Raw genomic sequence first — 20,319 nt, forward strand, 5'->3', positions numbered from 1 at the left:
AGGTTCAGCTGGTTGCTTTTCATATATGATCTTATTTTGTCCAAATACTGGATTTTGGCAATGGAAAACTTAAATTTTTCAGAATGCTTATTATTGTTTATATTACCCACAAAAATCTTTGTGGCCAAATAAGAAAAAGAATCCCACTCATCCTGACCTCTTCCTCCCCTTTCTCATCATCTTTTGCTATTTCTAATTAGACTTTCTTGTTCACTACCTGAAATTTGGCCGCAAGTGTTTGTCTATAAAATGGGTTTGTGTACACAGAATTACTCCAAAGACTTTTTAGCATACTAAAGTCACGGGCCGCTCATGCAAGTGGCATAAATGACTGCAGCAAGCCCTCACACCTTCAGCTCATCTCAGCTACCACTCTGAGTCAGCACTTCCTTGTAGTGAACTGCAGTTTCACTCTATTATTCATTCTAACTTAAGCATTTTTGCTGTCTGATTAATTTCACCCTTTTCAGTATTTTCATTTTATCTCTGTTCTGTTATTTCATATTTACTTTCTTTGATTTACAAACCTTTACACTTTTCTGCCCTCACTATACCTCTCTGATTTTTGGACTTGCTCCTCCAGTGAGGGTCAGACTCCGTTTTTCTGATGGTCTTTTGGGAAAAACACAGCCTAGCAATATGTTCCATCAGTCAAAGCTTTTAGCCGAGAGCTAACATGACACTAGCATTACAATTTCCCCCTCCTAGAAAAACAAGCAGATTGCTAAGTTCAGAACCACTCTATCAGATGTGCCATTATTTTTCAGTGGGCTCTATGTACTTTCTATTCCACATGCACTGCTACAACTTCATGGTGCTGCTATTCCTGAAAAGCAAGAAGTAATCATATCAAAAGTATTGCTTCAAGTTCTCTTCAACATCTAGCAATGTCTTCAACAAGAATTCCCTGTCAAGCTTATCACATGGGAAGTAGTCAGCTACCACCACCTCTACAACTTCTTCCAAGAATCACATCTTTCCTGAACCACCGATGCCCGTAGTTACAGCCGTATAGATCCTGACTTAATTTTGCAAGACCTTGTCCTGAATCTCATACTTCAGCAACCTACACAGTACAGCAATGCCAAAGAATGGTGTGATGCAATCACCAGCCCATTCATCATGATAAGCCCTGTTGTCATATGCATCATCCACTTGGTGCAACAAGTGCAATCAGGTGTCAGGTGGACTTGCTTTTGTCCAGGTTGCATATATTTAGTTGGTTGTAACTTATGGCTGCTTGGCTCAATGAACATTTATCACTTTATCACATGTATTCCAAGCATCTAAGTATTCTAGCGTAAAAGCAGTATCGCCCAATATCCCTTTACAAAGAAGTAATGGATTACCAAGCCTGTTGTGCTGCCACTGGGCAGCTCATACTTGGTAAGTTACAAAGCTGGGAAAATGCTCTGACCTTCACTAAATCGCTTCCAGCAGCTACATATCTATTTGCCTGGCATCTGCCTCCCAACCTGCCTCCTCCATTCTTCTTCAGTGGTCTTTATGATGGCTTCATGACTTCCAAGAATCTGGCCTCTGCGCAAGAGTGTGCTACTATTTTGGCTGCCCAGGTCAAAGGACTGACCTCTCCAGTCTTGGGGAAAAAATGTGGCTTTTCTTACTGTTAAAGAAAGTCAGAAGACAGAGATCCTTTTTGAGCATAAGGACACTGAACACAAGCTGAGATAACACCATCACTTCAGGAAGAGGTTTGTATCTGTCACTGAATCTCCTAGATGAATCTCCATACTGTGATTCAGCCATCTCACATAAAATGTCTCTGATTTATCACAAGTCAGAACCATTATCAGTAAAGGGTCCTGCTGTTCCATTTCTCCATTAACTCTGAAAACCTTTCCCTAAAACCTTGTTCTAACAGTGGCCCATCTCTAACAAAGCCACATGGATCCAGGACCATGGAACCGCTTCACATCTATGATGCGTCTTTGGGATGGTTCATGTCCTTATTCTAAAAGGACAATACATTTCAAATAGATCTTTTTCTCTCCACGGCACAGCTATTGTAAGATTTGGTAGTTACCGACTGCAGGCTTTCTGCCAGCCTGTTACAGAAAGGCTGAAATGGTCCAGAAGCAGTAGTATGAGTTCAATCCTAAAGCAATCTCTATAGCGTCTCTAGAAATATTTCTACTTCTACAGTCAAGCAGTGGCCTAAAAACCTTTGTCAATCATCAAATGTTCTTCAAGCAGTATTGCCCATATCCATATCCCTAAACTATCCCTTTCTCCTTGGGGCTGAAAGAACAGAGTGCGAAGGCAAGCTCCACCTACTCAGATCTCAGCTGTGGAGTGCAGGAGCTTCGAAATGCCCTACACAGCTCTGATAATGAGCACTGCATCGGCTTACAGATTGCACTATTAATGAGCGGATGAATATCTCGAAGAATTTCCAACTCCTGATAACTAATTTTCCTTTATTCATGGCTCATATATTTAATGAATTCACTATTTATTTATATTTATTTATAATAAATATAAATATAATTATAAATTACATTAAATTAAAAATTATATTAAATAAATATATTTAATGAATACACTAGCTTATCTGATATAATGTCTAATTCAATACACAGATTAAAATGCAGGTTTGCAAGAACACTGTTTAAAAAACGACAGGGATTTTGGTCTTCCCCAGTATTTGAAACTGTTGAAATTACTGGTGTTTGTATTACCTATATATCAATACAGTATACTCTAGTGCATTTGCACTACAGTATACCATAATAACCTACTCTATACTACAACAACCTATAATAATTCACTATATACTATAACCTCCTATATATACTGTAATATACAGCAATATATTGTGTATCTGTAGGGAAGAATACAATGCAGTATATCAAACTAAACTGGGACAGTCTTTCAGGAAATCATCCATGTGCAAAAAAGGCACTCCATAACATACTTGAAGGGCTTAAATGCTTTCCTTAATTCAGATCCCAAATGTCTTACTCTGTGAAATTGAAACTGTAATGCTGTTGACCTGTTTTTACCTGCTTGCACCAGAAAATGTCTTTAATGATGTTATATGAGAAAAGTTAGATTCTCTGTGTGCTATAGAAAGTACAGTCTCTTTTAAAAGATCACAGTCCAGACAATTTATTTGATATTCCAAGCCACAAGTTCATGGGCGGAGTGCAAACAATTAGCACTCCTATGGACTCTCATGTTTTTGCCAGCAGAAGTTTCGGTCGGGTGTCTATGACCACAGTTGCAAGTTTCACCTTCACCAATGAGATTCAAAATGATGCATTTATTATTAGAGAAGATGCTGACACAGAACCAGAAATCACTAGAACATGAACAACTCCCCTATCAGATTAAAAACGTAGGTTTCACAAGAACAAAAACAAAACTTAAGCCACTGGGTGATGTAACATAATTTCCCAAAACTTTCAGTCCTGCCTATGAAAGAAGATTTATACGAACCACATTCAGGGTAGATGACAATCATTTGCGAAGGTAGGGATACCCCACAATCCATGCTATAGGTGCAGTCAGTGCTGTTGGAAAATATAGGAGTGATTTGTGCCCGCTCCCTGATGCTGTATGAAAACAGGATTTAGCTTGTCCATGAGACTATCTCTACACTTTTGAGATATCTTCATGCATCTAGAGTTTGCTGAAGGTTCTGCAAAGGAGATTATGTATATAGGCAAGCATGCTGTCATCACTTTCCAAACCTTAGAAAATCTTTGGGAAGGCCAAACATCTTAGGAGAAGAGCTCTCACAATACTGAATACAGCAACTCAGTTGCTTCTGTATTAATGACAATTTCTGTGAAAACATAAAAATTAAGCACAAAAAAAAAATCTTTTGTTCTTCTGTGCAGCTACAGCTATGTGGAAATCATTTCACACTAAGGCCATAAATTGCCTGTGAAATACAAAAGAACTTGAAGAACTACAATACATATCACATGTGTGTAAGCGAGGCCTGATACAAGATCAGATTTGAAGGGGGTTTTTGTTGTTGCTCTACAAGTTCTTGAAATAAATCAGGAATTGCTTCAGGCTATCAGATTTCGGAATGGGAATGTCACAAGAGACCGTCTGTTGGCTGGGGGGAGGAGGGAGAGCTGAGTGTCTACTGCTGAGAATGCCAATTTAGCAGCAGAACTCTAGAGATCTTACAGGAGACAGAAGATATGCTGAAATATGAGAGGAAAAACATACATTCTTTTTGCTGACTCTCTAGCTGGAGTCCGGTTCCACTTAAGCTTTTGTTGCCAAACACAGATTTTTTTTTTTTTTGAGGCTGCTGAAGCAGAGACATACAAACTTAAAATCTGTTAATTACACATTATTCTCAAAATGCCATCCTACATCAATGTAAGCTGGAAGCATAATCTGAAGGGAGAACAAAAAGTGAAAAAAAAAGAATGGATGATGAAGTATTTTTTTCATAACAAACTGTGAAACTTACTCCTCAGATGTCATTTGATCCAATATTTTAAGAAGGGTTTGAGCAGTCAAAAGTCTGTATGGGAAGACAGAAAGAACAAGGTCTACTAAGTGCAGAGACCACCAATGGGAAAAATGAGGTTGCTAGAAAGACTGTCAATTGTGAATGGGTACATGAAGCAATCAGTTTAAATTGTAGCACAGGAAATGTAGAAAAGACCTTAAGAAAGCTTTCCAGCAATGTGGTTATAAAATACTGTAATAGGTTGCCTGGGGAAATGGAAGAATCTTTAATACTGAATATCTTTAGGAATATAAGTTAGATACATACCGATCAGAAATAAGCTAAGTTCTGTCTTGAGGCAACTGGAAGAACTAAACGATCTCTGAAGTGGCCATCCAGCTTCACATTCTGTGAGGTACTGAATATATAACATTCTCAGGTATATTGATATAGCAGCGGTATAGCAGTTAAAATAAGATTAACAATATTGCTAGTAGCAACAGTATTTTTGTTGGGGAAATTAAATTGCTTCAGAAACTAAACCAAACACAATCAGAGATTGGCATTAAACATAAAGCATGAGAAGGTTATTTTCCACCACCTTTTTCCAAAGTTCACAACTGATTGTCATTAACAGCTCAGGCTGGCCAGCATCTGAAACAGGACAGTGGACTAGACACCCCATTTGTCTGAGCCAAGCTATATATTATTATGAGGATATATACACTTAAGTGAAAACATAATATAGCTCATATCCCACTCAAGCCCAAAGATAACAAGCAGCACATGGGCAAAGGCCTAATACAAAAGAGTGGGGCAGGAAGCAACTCGGGCATGCTTCAGTAATCTGCGACACAGTCCTGAGGGGAAATAAGCTTCGACATTCTTACCGTGGTGCGAGTTTGTGGACGTGGCACTTAAACACGTTCTTATCTGAGAACTGAAAAAAAATTTAATCTGGAATGAAGAGGGTATCTTAAGAGCACAGTACTGCGGCCCATTTACAAAAGCCGTATTTCGGGACCGCTCAGTTAAGAGGTGCACAAGGAGAGCCACAGCGGGACCCTGCAGGGAGACCAGGCGCCTGCCCAGCCCGGGCCACACTAATGATCTATATTAAGGCCCATTTCCTAGCAACCCGGCCTTCCACAAACGCCTTTTCCAGGGCCTGCTTTCGATAACCCCGCTGCCCCCCCAGGCGTGCGCTCCAGCCTCCCGCAGTCCCAGGGCGGCCTTGCGAAACCCGGGCAGGGCAGCTGGCTCCCGCGGCCGCCCGGCAGGACGCCGCCGCCGCCGGCTAACGGCCAACAGGAGCCTCCAGAGGCCGCGGCGGCGCTCGGGGCGAGCCGGCCTCGGCGAGGCCCGCCGCGACCGACGGGGGCGGAGGGCGGCAGCGCTCCCGCCCCCGCGTGTCCCCGCACGCCCTGCAGCACACCTGGAGCGACCCCCCCCCGCGGGGCCCGCTGCGTGGTGCCGCCCGGCCCGGCCCGGCCCGGCCCGGCCTTCGCCTTCTCCCCGCCCCCGGCGCCCGCCAGGAGCAAGGGCGGCGCGCGGGGGGGGGCGCGCGGGGGGGACATGGACCCGCCCCCTCGCCCCGGCCCCGGCCCCGGCCCGGCCGCGAGCCCCTCGCGCCCCGCGCGCTGGCAGCAGGGGGCGCGTTCCGGGAAGCCCCGCCCCCCGCCCCAATCCGGCTACGTCAGCGGCGCGAGGGCCAATGGCGGCGCGCGCGGCGGAGGTGAAGGGCGTGGGGGGGAGGGGGGACGGGGCGGGGCGCCGAGCGGGCGTCGGGCCGCGCGTGCGGGGCGGCGGCGCGATGGCGCGGCGCGGCGCGGCCGTTATTTAGGGGGCGCCGCGGGGCGCGGGGCGCCGTTAGGCGGCGGCAGGTAAGGTACGGCGCGGCGCGGCGGGGGGGTGGTCTCGCGGCCGAGATGATTTCCCCCCGGCTGTTCGGCGCCCTTCGGCGCCGCCGCGGCCCCTGCGCGCCGCTCCCTGGGGGGAGGCGGGTGAGTGAGTGGGGGGGGCGGCGGCCCATTTCCCCGCTGCGGGCGGGCGGGCTCGGCCGGGACGGGCGGGGCGGAGCGGAGCGGGACGGGTCGGCGCGCAGCCAGCGCCGCCTGCGAGCCGGGGAGGGCGGCCGCTCGCTGGGCTTCCCGAGCCGGGCCCTCGCCTCGCCGTCGCCGGCGGCGCCGCGCCACGGCCTCGCGCGCTGCCGGGCCGCGCCGGGCCCCCTCCGGGCTGAGGGGGCCTCGCTCCTGCTTCCGCCGAGCCGCTCCGCCCGGCGCAGCCGCCGCGCCCGAGCGGCACGGGAGATGAGACCGTCGAGGCTCTCTGGGTTTTTGATGATGTAGTTTTCAGTGCTGGCAGCCCTAACCGGTCATGGTGTCGCGTGCCTGGCTGCACTCGTGACTTTCAGCCTTTTCCAACAGCCTAATAACCTTGAGCGTGTTACAGGCAGGTGTCGTCTTACTTGTTGAAAAGTGTTGTTTTGTTGCCTTCGTTGGAACTCGTCTGTTGATGTGCTGTGGCCTGCAGAACGGAAGGGAGACAGCTGCTGGTCTTGAGGAACATGTCTGGTTTTACACCTGCTCAAACTAGCAGGGGGTTTCCTCGGGAGTGAGGGGTGCAGAGTGTGTAGCATGGGTCACCTGCCCCTTCTGGACTGTAGCAGGTCTTAGCACTGGATTGCGAGACACCCTTCCTAAAGAAAACTGGTGTCAACGTTTCCATCTTGCACACGATGAAATTGAGGCACAAAGACAGGCGCTTTTCCAAGCGTGCTGCATTATAGCTGAAAATAAATCCCAGTCTCATAGTTTTCATCCTTGATTTAGACTGGCTAGATGACTGCTAGCTGGTGGCCTCTTGCTGCTTTTAAGGCATCTTTGAAAAAGGAATGTAGTAATAGTTATGTGAAGCTATAATTTTATCTTTAATGAGCTGTGCTGTTACTGAGGTGAGAAATAGGGGCCTACAAACAGTAGGTAAAACACATTCAGGCATTATGAGTTTGTTTTTTCTACCATCCTCTTTTCATTTATATTACATGAAAATTAAATTATAATTGTCTCTCTGAATAGCTGTTCCTCTTGGTATCTTATGTATCATTCTTCCTCCATCTGTTAAAAGCAGGTAACTTCTGAATCTAACAATCTTTTCTGTATGTTGATGCATTCTTAATGGGAAAGTGGGACTGGATGATGGAAAAATGGTATTGCCTCCTAGAAGTAAAGCACTAAGAATAAATACTTTGATTTTCATTTACACATCTGAAAATGTGGTCTTTTCTGGGAAAGCTTGTCTTATGTAAGAACATATATGCACATCTAGAAATCTCTACCAAAAAATGGAGACCCACTGTCTCCAAAGCTGCTTCACTGCAGGATTAGTACTAGCACAGCTGTAGGAAAATAAAAACTTCTTTGTAATGTCTCAGATTTTTTTCTGATGATATAAATATTAGCAAGAACTGCCTCAATTGCAGAGCAGGCACTGGTGATTGTTGATCTTGAAGGTTTGACCTCAAGCTGAGAACATTGAATAAGACCTTATTCTGTGTAGCTTTAATTGCCTTTTATACTAGAGCTACTCGTTAGCTACAAAAAATCTGAAGCATTTCAGACAAACTGATCAGCAGTTTAAGAAGGTAACAGGAATAGAAACTTGATTATTGTAAGCAAAAAATTTAGTGTCTCAGATGTATTTTGGTCTGTTTAATCACTAACTCTTTGCTTTGGGTTTTGTTTTGGTTGTGTTTTGCTTGTTATTCCAATAAGTGCTGTAGTAAAGCCCAAAATGGGAAGAGAAGCTTCCATCTGGAGCTAATGAAATAAGTAATGTAGAGAACTGACTCTTGCTGTTTAGTGAAAGGGGTGGGGAAGAGATTACTTTATATTGTTTGTGTATAGTTATTTTCAATATGAAAATGAATTTCAGAATATTTTGTGGAGATAATCACCCTTCAAGTGATTGTTTTTGAAGAGATGTTTGGAAGTTTTTTGAGCTGCTTAAATATTTCCAAGAGGGAAGCAAGCTTGGAGGAAGGAAGGAAGCTCGCTGATGAAAAACTCTTAATTAGAAAGCCATTATTGCTTATGTAACTATCCTCCAGTAATTTTGATTACAAGTTCTGGATCAGCTTTAAGTGCTATCTGGCTTGTTGTTAAACCTCAAACGGTAGCTGTTACATACAGCACTGCTTGTATGTACAGTTTCCTTGCTCTGTCCGCCTGAGCTATGTGGGTTCTGTGTGAGAGGTTACCAGTCAAAGCTCTTAATTTTAAGGAACTCCTGAAAAATCTATGTGCCAGTATCCTTCACTGGACTCTTGACTGATGTGGAAATGAGCCTTACTAGGTTTAACTCCTTCCTGTGGTGGTCCTGGTGTTATCTATGCTCTTTGGTTTGGCAGATGGCTTTGATGTGGGAAAATGAAGATTTGGCTGCAGTCTCTTAAACTGAAGCTGTCATTTGTAGGTCACTTGGGCAGTAGTGGATTAACTGTTCTCACACTTCCAAAGTAAAGAGGTGATGATTCACCATAAGATATATATATATATATATATATATATACCTGTATTAATTTGGGCATTGTTTTGTTTGTTTGAAACAAGACTAAAATCACATGCAAGGATTTTCCTATTGTTGCTCAGAATAAGTAATGATACCCCTTTTGCCTGAAAGACTGATGTTTTTGAAGAGACTTTGTTCTTAACACATCAGTTGTGTTCCTTTAAATAAAAGCCTCTTTATGCATGGACTCCCTGATTTTGAGAGTTATTTAGGTTTTTCCAGAACACTGCTTGAAGCATCTGTGTGAAGATTCAGGCTGAAATGGTTAGTGCTTTTGCTTTCCTTTCAAAATGATAGCAGGATGTGAAGAGTAATAGAAATCCTATTTAATCTAGAGATTAAAGTGATCTCACAGCAGGAGTTTCATATATCTGTCTTTGAAATAATCTCAGCCTTTTAACATGTTTGTTCCTCTTTAAGATAACTTATTGTGAGTTTGGGACTGTCACTAGTTGTAGTTCTAAACTGATAGGATTGGTTTTGCTGTGTAGTGTTTTGACAGACTTTGATCTTTAGCCACTTTGGCAGACTTAACTATGAAAATAACTTGACAAACTTCGAACTAGTCACTGCCCCTTCTCCTCCTGCCCTTGACTTTTATCCTTTTCCCCTCATTTCATATTGTGCCTGACTGGATGTAGTTAGGAAAAAAGTTTTGCTTAGTGGTCTAGATGAAACGATTCATTTGCTCTGTTATTGGATGGCAGGGATTTGGCAGGGAGGGGAGAGTATTGTTTTTTGTTTAAGCTTGTGAACTGGCCCGCTTATTCAACATTATTTCAGCATTGGCTTGAATTTCCATGTTAGATTCCTAGTAAACTGCACCACCATATAAAAGGAAGATTCCCCCCCCCCCTTTTTGGCTGTACTGTCTAGTTATTGAATGTACTGTTTGAGTTTTATGTTGTCTAGACTTGCAACTTAATCTGACTTAAGAATTGATTAATGAGTAGTTGGCATTTAGCAGCATTTCTTTTGAATGAGAGCATGAACTTCAAAGCTTTGATACACTTTATATCCTGGGTTTCTGTGGCTTTCAACTTTTTATTTACTCAGAGCAGTAAACATGAGCCTCAATAGAAAACTCTCCTTCTTTACTCTAAGGTGAAGTGTGGCTTCGTGTTCTGTGAGTTATTAGCCCCTGCCATACCTTTTTGTAACTTTCATCTAAGCAAGGTAGATGAAAGTGTTTAGTGTAACACTCCTTCTTAACTAGAACTAAATTTCATTTGAGAAACAAACATGTAGAAGCCAGAGAAACTAAGTTTCTTTTTTTTTTAATAGCATGCCTTAGAACAGGCTGTCAATAGCTTCTTTGTAGGTTCAGAATTGAGTAGTTTTAATTTTGTGACTGACTGTATCAGCAGGGGAAATGATGAAACACATCAAAATAGTCTAAAAGCAGAGATAGGCTAACTGTGGTGTAATTAGGAAGCTTCAGTCACAACTGTTTGTTTCCTTATTGTTTGCAAGTGTGCTTTTTCAGCTCATCTTCCAGTGCAGACACTGGAGTATGATTTTTTTTTGGGGGGGGGGGGTCTCTTGACTCTTCAGGAGTTAAGTTTAGTGAAACAATACTGCAAATTGTGGAGGATTTTTCTGCTCCCTCAGAAAAGGTAGTAAACTCTCCAAAGTGCATAGCCTTAGAGAATTGAGCTTCAGTTTCTCATGTGTAAATCGGACCTACATGGAACAATTCAGTGTTGTATTCCAGCTCTGTTTAGAGAACAGTTGAAGTGTAAAGATGACATTAATTTAAAAATGAAGTCATCTTATTTTGACTTCTTATGCCAAACCTTATGTAGCAGTGACACTACTTTAGCAAAAGAAGTGATAATCCTTCGTTGTTTATTTCTGTTGGGTTTTCTTGTGTTTTTAAGTACTGGCTTTTATGCACCTGCAAGTGATTCAGAAAGTATATTCATTTTTTTTGTCTGATCAAGCTGAGCCATAAGAATTTTAACACTAATAGTTTTTGAATAGCTTTGTGGATTTATTGTTTAATTTGACATTAGTAATTACCAAAGGAAAACAAATAATTTCCTAATGATTATGGATATGTCCACTAAGATAATGTGGCACCAGTCATGATACTAAATGCTTTTTATATGAAGAAAGATGCTATATTGAAGTTCTGTCTGCTACACTTTCTTCAGTGTGAAAGCTGCATCTACTTCTGTTCAGCAGGTTTTGGCAATTAGTAGGAAAGTGGAGCTGCTTTTTTCTGCTGTCATAGCAAGCTTTGGGGTTCTGGGGAGATTCAAATCTTTCTGCAACTTGGTTGTTCAACTTAATCTTGCTAAAATAACAAAACTTAATTTACTTAAAGTATATGCTTGATATTTCACAAGCTTCTAGTAGCAAGCAGCCTATATGCTGAATGTTTAGAGTAAGTCAAGCACTGAAACAGGTTCCTAATTACTGATTTCACTCAGTGCATGAGACCTAAAGCAACAAAGAATACTCCTCTGACTTTGGTCTCATTCACCAGGTTATTCAAATTTGTGAAACCAATTGGGATTTGAAAAAGCAGAAAGGCATGAGTGGGTGAGAACTTAGGTTTCAGATACTGAAAGACATTAGATCTGTAGTAAGCCGAAATCAGTTGGTTTAGTTTTTAATGTACACTTGTAATTTATCTAAATTTCTTGCTTTTAAAACTGCCTAGTGGCTATCATATCCATCATCCATAGAGAGGATGTTTTAATACTGGAAAAAATAACAGAGGTTTTCTTAATTCTGGACTCTTTATTCATGAAGTCTGATATTTAAAAAAAAGTATTAGTGGAAAAGTTTGTGTAGGGACAAATATAAATGCATGCTAACCTAATTTTCATGTCTTCTGATCAGCTATATTTAGTGTAAAATTATTATTTCAAATTTTGGTGAGTTTTGAATAATGGAAATGGATGGCTCTGAAGTATGGATGCAAATAAAGATTCTGTGAAGCAATTCTGATGGCTCTCTTCAGTCCAGATTGAAATAAGCACATGTTGGTGACCCCTATAATAAATCTCTTGTAAAACTTTGGGATAAAATTTCTTCTAGTTGTTGATTTCCAATTCTTGTAAAAAGAAACTGTCATTACACTATGCTATTCAGTTTGACTTCTAAAAACTAATGGTTTAGGATCCCTAATGCCTAAGGGATGGGGCTTCTGCTTATTATTGATATCTTAGACTTAGTGATATCTATTCTAATCTGAGTGATTTGTGTGAAATTCCCACCTTGCATCTTTCTATCACTTTATAAACAAACAAAACAAAAATGATGACATGATATTAAATGTCATATCAAGTTGCCTTTTTTTCCTTTCCCTCTCTTAATAGTAAATGATGCTCAAATTTTGCTTTCAAAGGGAAACTGTGGAATTAGTTTAAACTTCTTAGTGAATTGCCTTTCATTTGTATATGAATATAATTAACATTGTCTTTAATTAAAAACATCAGATTCTGACTGGAATAATAAAAATGGAAAACATCCTTTTCTAGAGGTAAAGCTCAGAATAGCAGGTTCAAAAGAAGGTTTGCCAGGTTAGTGAAGATGCAACTGCAGAAGCAGGATTTCTACAGAAGTCTCATCTCAGATCTAATTTAGTAAAGCTAGAAATTCTAGGTTTAGAGCCTAGCTACAAGAACAGTTTTGAAGTCTGCTATTAGAGAATAACAACTAGTTTATAAAAGTCATTTGCTTTTAGTAATTTTGAGCTGCTTTACAAATGCAAGTTGAGAAATCCAGAAAATATTTTTTGGCTTCAAAGCACCTGGAAAGGAGGCCATCCTGTAATGCTTCAGTTTCTCCAAATTGTCTTGTAGAATTCTCAAAACTGAGAATAAGTGAGCTCTACTGTAAATAGAAACAAACAATACCATATGTTAAAGGTTTTCTAACTCTTGAGAAATTACAAATTCTCTTGCAAGGCTTTGGAGAATTAGATAATGTTTTTTTTTTCTGTAGTAGTTGATTATTGATATAAAAGTATGGTGCTTCGTAATTCTTAGGTGTATGTTAAATTACTCTTGTCTATGAGGTGCTTGGTTTTGTGGTGAATTATTCTGAACCTTACATAAGGCTTTTCAGTGCCTTTGAAAGCTAGTGAAGTATAGTAACCGTAGTCAAATTCATAGGTTACTAAGTTTCATTGGGTTCTGTTTTAAACCCTGAGCCAGTGTCCTGCTCTACTCTGATAACCTCCCTCAACAGCAAGCCAGTAAAATTTATTTCCAGATCTGATACAAACATTAAGCTGGTGCATTTCTTGAGTTTGTAACTAAAGATACTTTGAACTGCATTGGTTTGCTCAAATAGAGATTGGATTTTTTTGTACCAAAGAGTAAAATGGAAAGAATATGCAACCTCTGTTTTCTAGAAATTAAGACAGTACTAACCTTTTTTTTAAAGGAGAAGAAAAAAAGCACAAAAAATTGTAGAAGAGCAAATGCAAATTTGAATTTCTTAATGAACTTAAGAGAAGTAGCTTGAACAAATGAAACAGTTTTTATCTATTACAGGAATTCTGTGCAGCATGTTTTCCGGGTGGAACTTGGTGGCCCATGGCTTATATCTGTTCTTGAATATTTGTTCTTTTGAAGGTAAGAATTCTGTCTCAAACATGCACTTGTAGAATGGTAAGAAAATGAAACATTAAAATGTAATTGGTGTTTCTATTCATAAGTGGAGATAGTATATGGAGATAGTGAAGCTGACTTCCTTTAGTAGAACCAATGCAGCCTTCTAGTGGCATCACTAGCATTAGTCATTCTAACAGAGTGAAGTGGTGAACTTGGTCCTGTACAGACAAAAACTTGAAGTAGTATCACATGATATAACTTTGCATATGCCAAAGAGTATCTAAATGAAAGGTTGTCCTGATCAAACTAAACAGCAGTAAATTACTAATGGGCTTGTGCTGTAGGCTCTATAGTCAAGATTGGGGCAACTTCTATTCTGCAAGTGATTGTCTTAGATGTTTAGTGTGGCTATTGATTCAAGTCACTATCTCAGTCAGCTGACTGTTCATCTTTAAAACTCAAAACTGACATTTTATGTATGTGCTTGTATAGCAGTAGTCAGTTTTGTTGTGTGGAAGCTTCATTATAAAGAGAAGAGTGTTATCAAATGTTTTTGATAATGTTCATTTTAATTCCCAAATATTCTTAAAGTATGCATATTGAAGCTTTCAAAATGGATGACTCAAATATTTAATTGTTAGTGTGTGACTTTTCTAAAAACTAGTCAAAAAACAAAGATTCATGTTTATTTCAAAATCTTTTTGTTGTTCAAAAAGTGTTCTCTGCTGAGGAAGATTTATTTGAGGTTACCCTTAGATTTTTTTTTTACCTTCATTCTTTGGAACATAACAAATGTTAAATCCTTGATTCTTCTCGCTCTAACAGCCTCTGTAATTTAATTCAGCTTTTTTTCTTGCTTGGTAAAATGTTCTTGCAAGGCCTGGGGAAAACTATGCTGGTTTTGCCCTTTAATTCTGTACTTGGTGATTCACTAATGCATTTCACTTCTACAGCTGTCAAGTAACTAATTCATTTTCTGCCTAGACATATGGTGCAAGATTTTTTTTAATATGAAAGTAATGTTGTAACAGAGTATTGATTATGGAATCCTTTGTATTAAAAAGAAAACACATTAAAAACTGATTCCATTGTTCTTTTAGTTTCAGGTGGACTTGTACAGTCATGTGGCCACATCATCCCAGAATCTCCAGTGTTGGCTCTTGGTTCCAATTTCACAGCATTATGCATTCTGAATGAGAGTTGTCTAGACTTTGGCAATATATATGCTAATCAAATTATCTGGAAAATTAAAAATAGACTGGTACCTAAAGAACAGTACCGTGAAATAAACAGAACAGTTTCCAGTGTCACGTTTAATGACACTTCTTTACTTGCTACTCCTCTGACATGCAACATTTTAGCAGATGGACAGATTGAGCAGAACATTTATGGAATTACAGTTACATTAGGCTGTAAGTACCTTTTTCGTTGCCTTTTATTTTTGTCTAAAAAACTAACTTCTAGGAAAAATCATTCTGACAAAGAGAATGTGAATAATAAGTATGCATATTGAGAGACATTTCTACTCCCTGAATTGCAGTCTCCTGAATATGTGCATGAAATGCTGTTAAACTACATGCAATCAAAGCTGATAAATATACACAATTTCTTCTTTAAAAAGCTCTGATTTCATATATGGAGAAAGATTATAGCAAAACAACTAAACTTTGGAAGGAAAATGCAACTTAACTGAAAGGTACAAGGAAAGAAACCAAATTTTTTGTAGTTCTTGCTGATATTCAAAGAAATAAGGTAAGGTCGTTCATCCTTCAACAACAACAACCCTATCAAAAGTGAATGGCCTTAAAATACAACATACTATTTGAGTTGCCCTACCGTTATATTTAAGAAAATACTTTTAAATTTAAAACTTTTCCAGTTCAAGCACTGCATCATTTACATAGTTCTCAGCAATTACTCCTTGTTTGAGACAAGACTGAGGTATTCTGAAAGTAATGCAAATGAGTTCATATTTTATTGCTGAATGAGTTGGTAACAGTGTATAAAATGACAGATAAAAATTATGTTCATGAGTGTCTTTTGTAGAGTATGAACTAATAATGCATTATATAGCCTTCTAATGCTGGCAAAAGGTATTACCACTATCAGATGTTTTCTATACAATAGGCTGCCTTGAATTCACAATTTAAAGTAATATTTCTACCACAAAATAAAAAAAAATGAATTTTTCCATTCCAAGTTCTGATGAGTAAATTTCTGAGAAGAAGAGACAGACAAAATATATGAAAAGTTGAGGACAGGTAGAGTATTTTGACTGAATAACAGTACTGCTAGCATTCTACAGTTGAAATTCGTATATGCATCTTGTGTGAGGTGTGCCTGTATTTATTTTTGTTCCTTCAACTATGGAGAAATAGATTAAACAATGGCAATAAGTTTGAGAAGAATATGGTTATTCAAGATCAAAACTAAAAGTATTTTCATAAGTCAAGTTGTGTTTAAAACTGAAGCAATAGGATTCTTCAAGTGTATTACACTGGTAAATATTCTAAAAGTTATGAACAAACTCAATATTGTCATTGTATGTTAAAATTTGAATTTAAGAAGCAAAAGTAGTAATTCATCTGCTTTCTGGAAGACAATCTTACATAATGCTGAAGTGCATTGCTGAGGATCACTGATGTTTTTAATTTTTTGGAGGGGAATGGGGGATTAGGGAGGGGAGCAGCCCTCCATAGCTGGGGGGAAAGAACAGACCTATCACACTTGCCTTGGAGCTCAGTTTATTAGTAGAGCCAGTATAAACAAATGCATATTATCCATTAACTTTTTTCCTACATAATTAAAATAGATTCAGTACTATATATTAGAAAGGGTTCTTAACTTTTTCTACCCCAAAGAATGAGAAATTTCATGCTATTACTCAGAACACCTGATTAACAGCTTGACTTCCATCTCTAGATGGTCTCTAGCACTTTTTACACCCTCCTTTAAAAAAGTCCTTTAAAATGTATATGTATATATTTAGTATCTATTTTATATAGATACAGAGATATAAATATTTCTGATGTTCACTGAAATTGCTCCAATGGGTCACTTAGTATGGTTCTTACTGCATTGAAATGTTTCTATGGACTATCTTTAACTTTTTTGATACAGTGCCTCCAGAGAAGCCCAAGAACTTAAGCTGCATTGTGATTCAGCTGTCAAAACTTACATATCCTATGACTTGTACCTGGAACCCTGGAAGACATACTTTCCTGGACACTCAGTTTAGGTTGAAATACAGATGGTAAGTAGCTCTATCAAGTACATCTAAATCATTTTGAAGAATGTTTTGTAGGCTATCCAAATCTCTGCAATTTTTTGATGCTTAGAAAAATCCAATTTTCTGAAACATTTCTGCCTCTTTGGGTAGGGGAGTGTGTTAAATAAGTTCACATTTTTAATTAAAATCAGATTTCCAATTTTGTTATTGCATTTGTTTTAGTAACACTTATATTTTCTCATTTTTCAAATACATTATTAGCATGGCTTGAGTACTGTAGACACAGTCATTAGGTGTCTGGACCCAAATTACCTATTTTTAACTATGTAGTGATGGTTTTTTCCCATACTGAAAAAGTAAAGAAACCAAAATACAGTGAATGAATCCTGCAGAGATGTTGTCTACTTTGTACTCCTTAGGAGCTCAAAATGTTTTTTGAGGAGCGTGTTCTTGTACTGCTTAAATCTAATCCTAACACAAAAGCTTTAGCAAAGAGTGGAGTCTTTCCCATGTGAAGGCAAATACTTCTTTCAAACTCTTCAAATGGTCTTTTGTAGTTTGAGATGGAGTAGACAGAATTGTTGCCCCCTGGAGAGAGAGGGAAATAGAAAGCTGCAGGTAGTCATTCCCTTCTTTCAAGTATTTTGTTAACAGGAGTGTGCTAAAACCATGAATAGATAGAAAACTTTAATGCTAAGCAAATTTCCTTTTAATGCCCTTAAAACTATCTCTGTGCTGTTAGTACAGAAGAATATGATGAACAAAAATAATGTGGAGTAGATGTAATGTTGTACCTTGAGTAGGGTATGCTGTTAACAGAAATAGATTACCTCTTTGAATGCATGACTGTGTTTTAAGGTTAGTTATTAGACATATTGCTTATCATTAATTATACCAATTCTTGAACTTTTTAAAGCTAGTGGGTTTTTATGTCACTTATAACCACTTCATAATTACAGTAGTTTAACCTTTTTCAAAGTTTGAGACTTGGAATCAAGAGACTGTGTTCTAGTTTCTGTTCCAATGCAGCCTTGCATTTATGACTAAGGAAGCTGCTCTAATCTCTTCAACTCTTTCTTCCTTAAAGTAAACGTAATGGTAAAGAAGGGAGCATGAGCTAAACTGATTACTGTTCACTGAGTACTCTGGTCTCCTTGAAGCAGTTCTCTAAAGAAACCAAACTTGCTGCTTGATACCTTATTTTTACTTTATTCAGGCCACAAGAGGATTTTCCTGACTGCATACCAAAAGATGCAAATAATTCTTGTACCATTACTGATGTTCAGTTCTTTGTTAACCTGGAAGTCTGGGTAGAAGCTGCAAATGCCCTTGGCAGGGCTGAATCTGATCGTCTTGTTTTTGATCCTATTGAGATAGGTAACTACATACCTCGTAATAACACTTGAATACACACAAGACTGCCTCTATGCATATTACTGTATCAATATATTAATGCTTCTTCACTATAAAATTCCAGTGTTTGCAAAATTTTATTGTCTAGAACTTGAACTGTGCTGGTCAAAGTTAGGGGAAGGTGACAGATTTGCTTGCCGTTCATATAGTAAGTCCTTGTTAAGTAGTCTGCTTTAGAAATTGGTGTAAAGTAGCAGCTACTTCTGCTTGTGAAATGGCTTGATAGCAGTTTTTTGTCAGCGTAGTGTACCTACAGTTATAGAGGCATAATGAAATAATGCAGCTCTACAATTGACTTCACTTTTTCTCTTCTAGTGAAACCACTGTCTCCACATAACTTATCTGTCAACTCAGGAATATTGCCTACTGTTCTGAAACTGTCCTGGGAGAACCGGATTTCAGCAGCTGTGATGAAACTGAAATTCAATATTCGCTATAGGATCATCAGTGAAACAAATTGGATGCAGGTAACGCTTAAGTATTGTCTTGTCACTGTTGTGGTGCAAACCAGAATCTATTTGCTGAACTGCAGCAGAATGTCATTTACTGCTGTAGTTTAGAGTATTTAGCTCCCAAGATAGTCTCTCTGGCGTACTCATGAAGGCTGGGGTCTAGGTGAGCTTTTTAGTGGTGGTTTTAACCAGAATACAGTCCCCTTTTTGCCTTTTTTGGTGGACTACTCAGCTTTCCTCTTTGTCATGCTGAAGTGTATTGTGCATTTTTTATTCTCTATGTGCAGTACCTATAACATCAACTCTGGACTCCTTTGCACATCCAAAACTACTGATCTAAAATCTGCTTAAAACTTGGGCAAACATTGTACAATCCTGGGATGTGGTTTTTGAATTTGCAGCGCACACAGTGATTGTCCTGTGTATGTGCTTTGTTTGATACAAACAAGACACTAGAGAAGAATTGAGTATTCCTTTAGTGCTCTATAACATATACATGTCATATCAAGAGTTGTCTTCATTTTTCTTGTTTTTCTATGTCACCATCCTTGCGCATGTCCTCAATAGATTTTCATTTTTTGCATTTTCCTTGGAGCACCAGCTTTACGGAAACATTTGTCCATTCATCAAGATCAGCCTCTCTTTGGTTTCAACATACAAGCCCAAAAGCATTTTGAGTTTCAGAACTTCTTGGAGAGAAGGCTGTTTCTGACTTTCCAACAGGTGGTGTTTGAAGCAGGTAGCATAACGCTACTGCTTATGACTAATGCAGTGTATTCCTTTGGATGAACTTCCTGAGCTTCAGACAGATAAATTCAGGAGACTCCTGTGTTGTTTTATAAAGCACTGTTTGCTACTCTTTATTCTGCAACTCCAGGATCTGTCCATGTATTGCACTGTTCAGTCCTTTTAGCCTGTCTTCCCCTAACACAAGCAGAATTTCTTAAAGAACTGAACTTGTTTGGCTATGATGATAAAAATTTGACTAGTATCTTAACCTAGAATATCAGCCGATTAATCAACCCTCTGATGGTTCTCTGCCTTCAGAATTAGCCTCTTGAACATTCAGCATATATGCTTAACTTGCAGTCATTTCTGTTGCAGGTGAGTGGCTTCTGCAGTGAATGATTGCAATGTAAAGTTGCATGTGATTGAGTCAGTGTGTGTGTCAATCTTACCTGTTTTCATATAATATGCACACAATGGGAATTTTTTTCTGGTGTTCAACTCTGAAAGGTGAAATTGAAAGAGTTTGTAGAAATCCATTTATTAGTAAAACTCTAAAAAGAAGGTGTGTCAGCTTTAAAAGCAAATATTTCTAATATCAGTGATCATGGTGCACTGTTCTAGATCACTGGAAGCAATGATCCTAAGTTTCCTAAATTGATAGGAAGCCTTTTAGCTTGGCTGCTTTGCAGTTGATGGTCTGGCAGATACCCAACAAAGTCCTGAAACGTGAGACAGGGTGTTACAGATCATAAGTAGAATTCTGTAGGAAGGAAGAAACTCTGTACAATTTGTCTGCCTCTTAGGCAGAAAATGAAAACAGAATATAAGATTGTCCCGAGATAGTCATTTACTTATTCTAGGTTTGTTTTTTATTACACCTGGTAAATAAACACCCAGCTATGATCGGTTTCTTGCCAA

General features: G+C 39.3%; 1 protein-coding gene and 1 long non-coding RNA gene across 4 annotated transcripts in view; one reads left to right on the top strand and one right to left on the bottom strand.

Moving 5' to 3' along the window:
* LOC134153601 (uncharacterized) overlaps nucleotides 1-5,954 on the bottom strand; it is a 44,142-nt gene extending 38,188 nt beyond the window's left edge. For both annotated transcript variants that reach the window (XR_009961182.1, XR_009961181.1), the window contains exons 1-4: nucleotides 5,874-5,954; nucleotides 5,329-5,378; nucleotides 4,766-4,856; nucleotides 4,457-4,510 (exon numbers count right to left, since the gene is read on the bottom strand). This is a non-coding gene — a long non-coding RNA (uncharacterized LOC134153601). The remainder of the gene's footprint in view (nucleotides 1-4,456; nucleotides 4,511-4,765; nucleotides 4,857-5,328; nucleotides 5,379-5,873) is intronic.
* Nucleotides 5,955-6,243: 289 nt separating this feature from the next.
* Nucleotides 6,244-20,319, top strand: part of IL6ST (interleukin 6 cytokine family signal transducer) — a 33,276-nt gene continuing 19,200 nt past the window's right edge. Inside the window, exons 1-6 of one of the 2 annotated variants that reach the window (XM_062599317.1) lie at nucleotides 6,244-6,321; nucleotides 13,519-13,599; nucleotides 14,679-14,990; nucleotides 16,699-16,831; nucleotides 18,024-18,184; nucleotides 18,536-18,687. In XM_062599317.1, coding sequence (XP_062455301.1) covers nucleotides 13,533-13,599; nucleotides 14,679-14,990; nucleotides 16,699-16,831; nucleotides 18,024-18,184; nucleotides 18,536-18,687 — 825 coding nt within the window. In that variant the 5' untranslated portion in view covers nucleotides 6,244-6,321; nucleotides 13,519-13,532. Of the gene's footprint in view, nucleotides 6,322-6,419; nucleotides 6,442-13,518; nucleotides 13,600-14,678; nucleotides 14,991-16,698; nucleotides 16,832-18,023; nucleotides 18,185-18,535; nucleotides 18,688-20,319 lie in introns of those variants that run through there. The other variant, XM_062599319.1, reaches the window with a different exon arrangement.

Source organism: Rhea pennata, chromosome Z, assembly GCF_028389875.1.
Source record: "Rhea pennata isolate bPtePen1 chromosome Z, bPtePen1.pri, whole genome shotgun sequence".
Classification (NCBI taxonomy): Eukaryota; Metazoa; Chordata; class Aves; order Rheiformes; family Rheidae; genus Rhea; species Rhea pennata.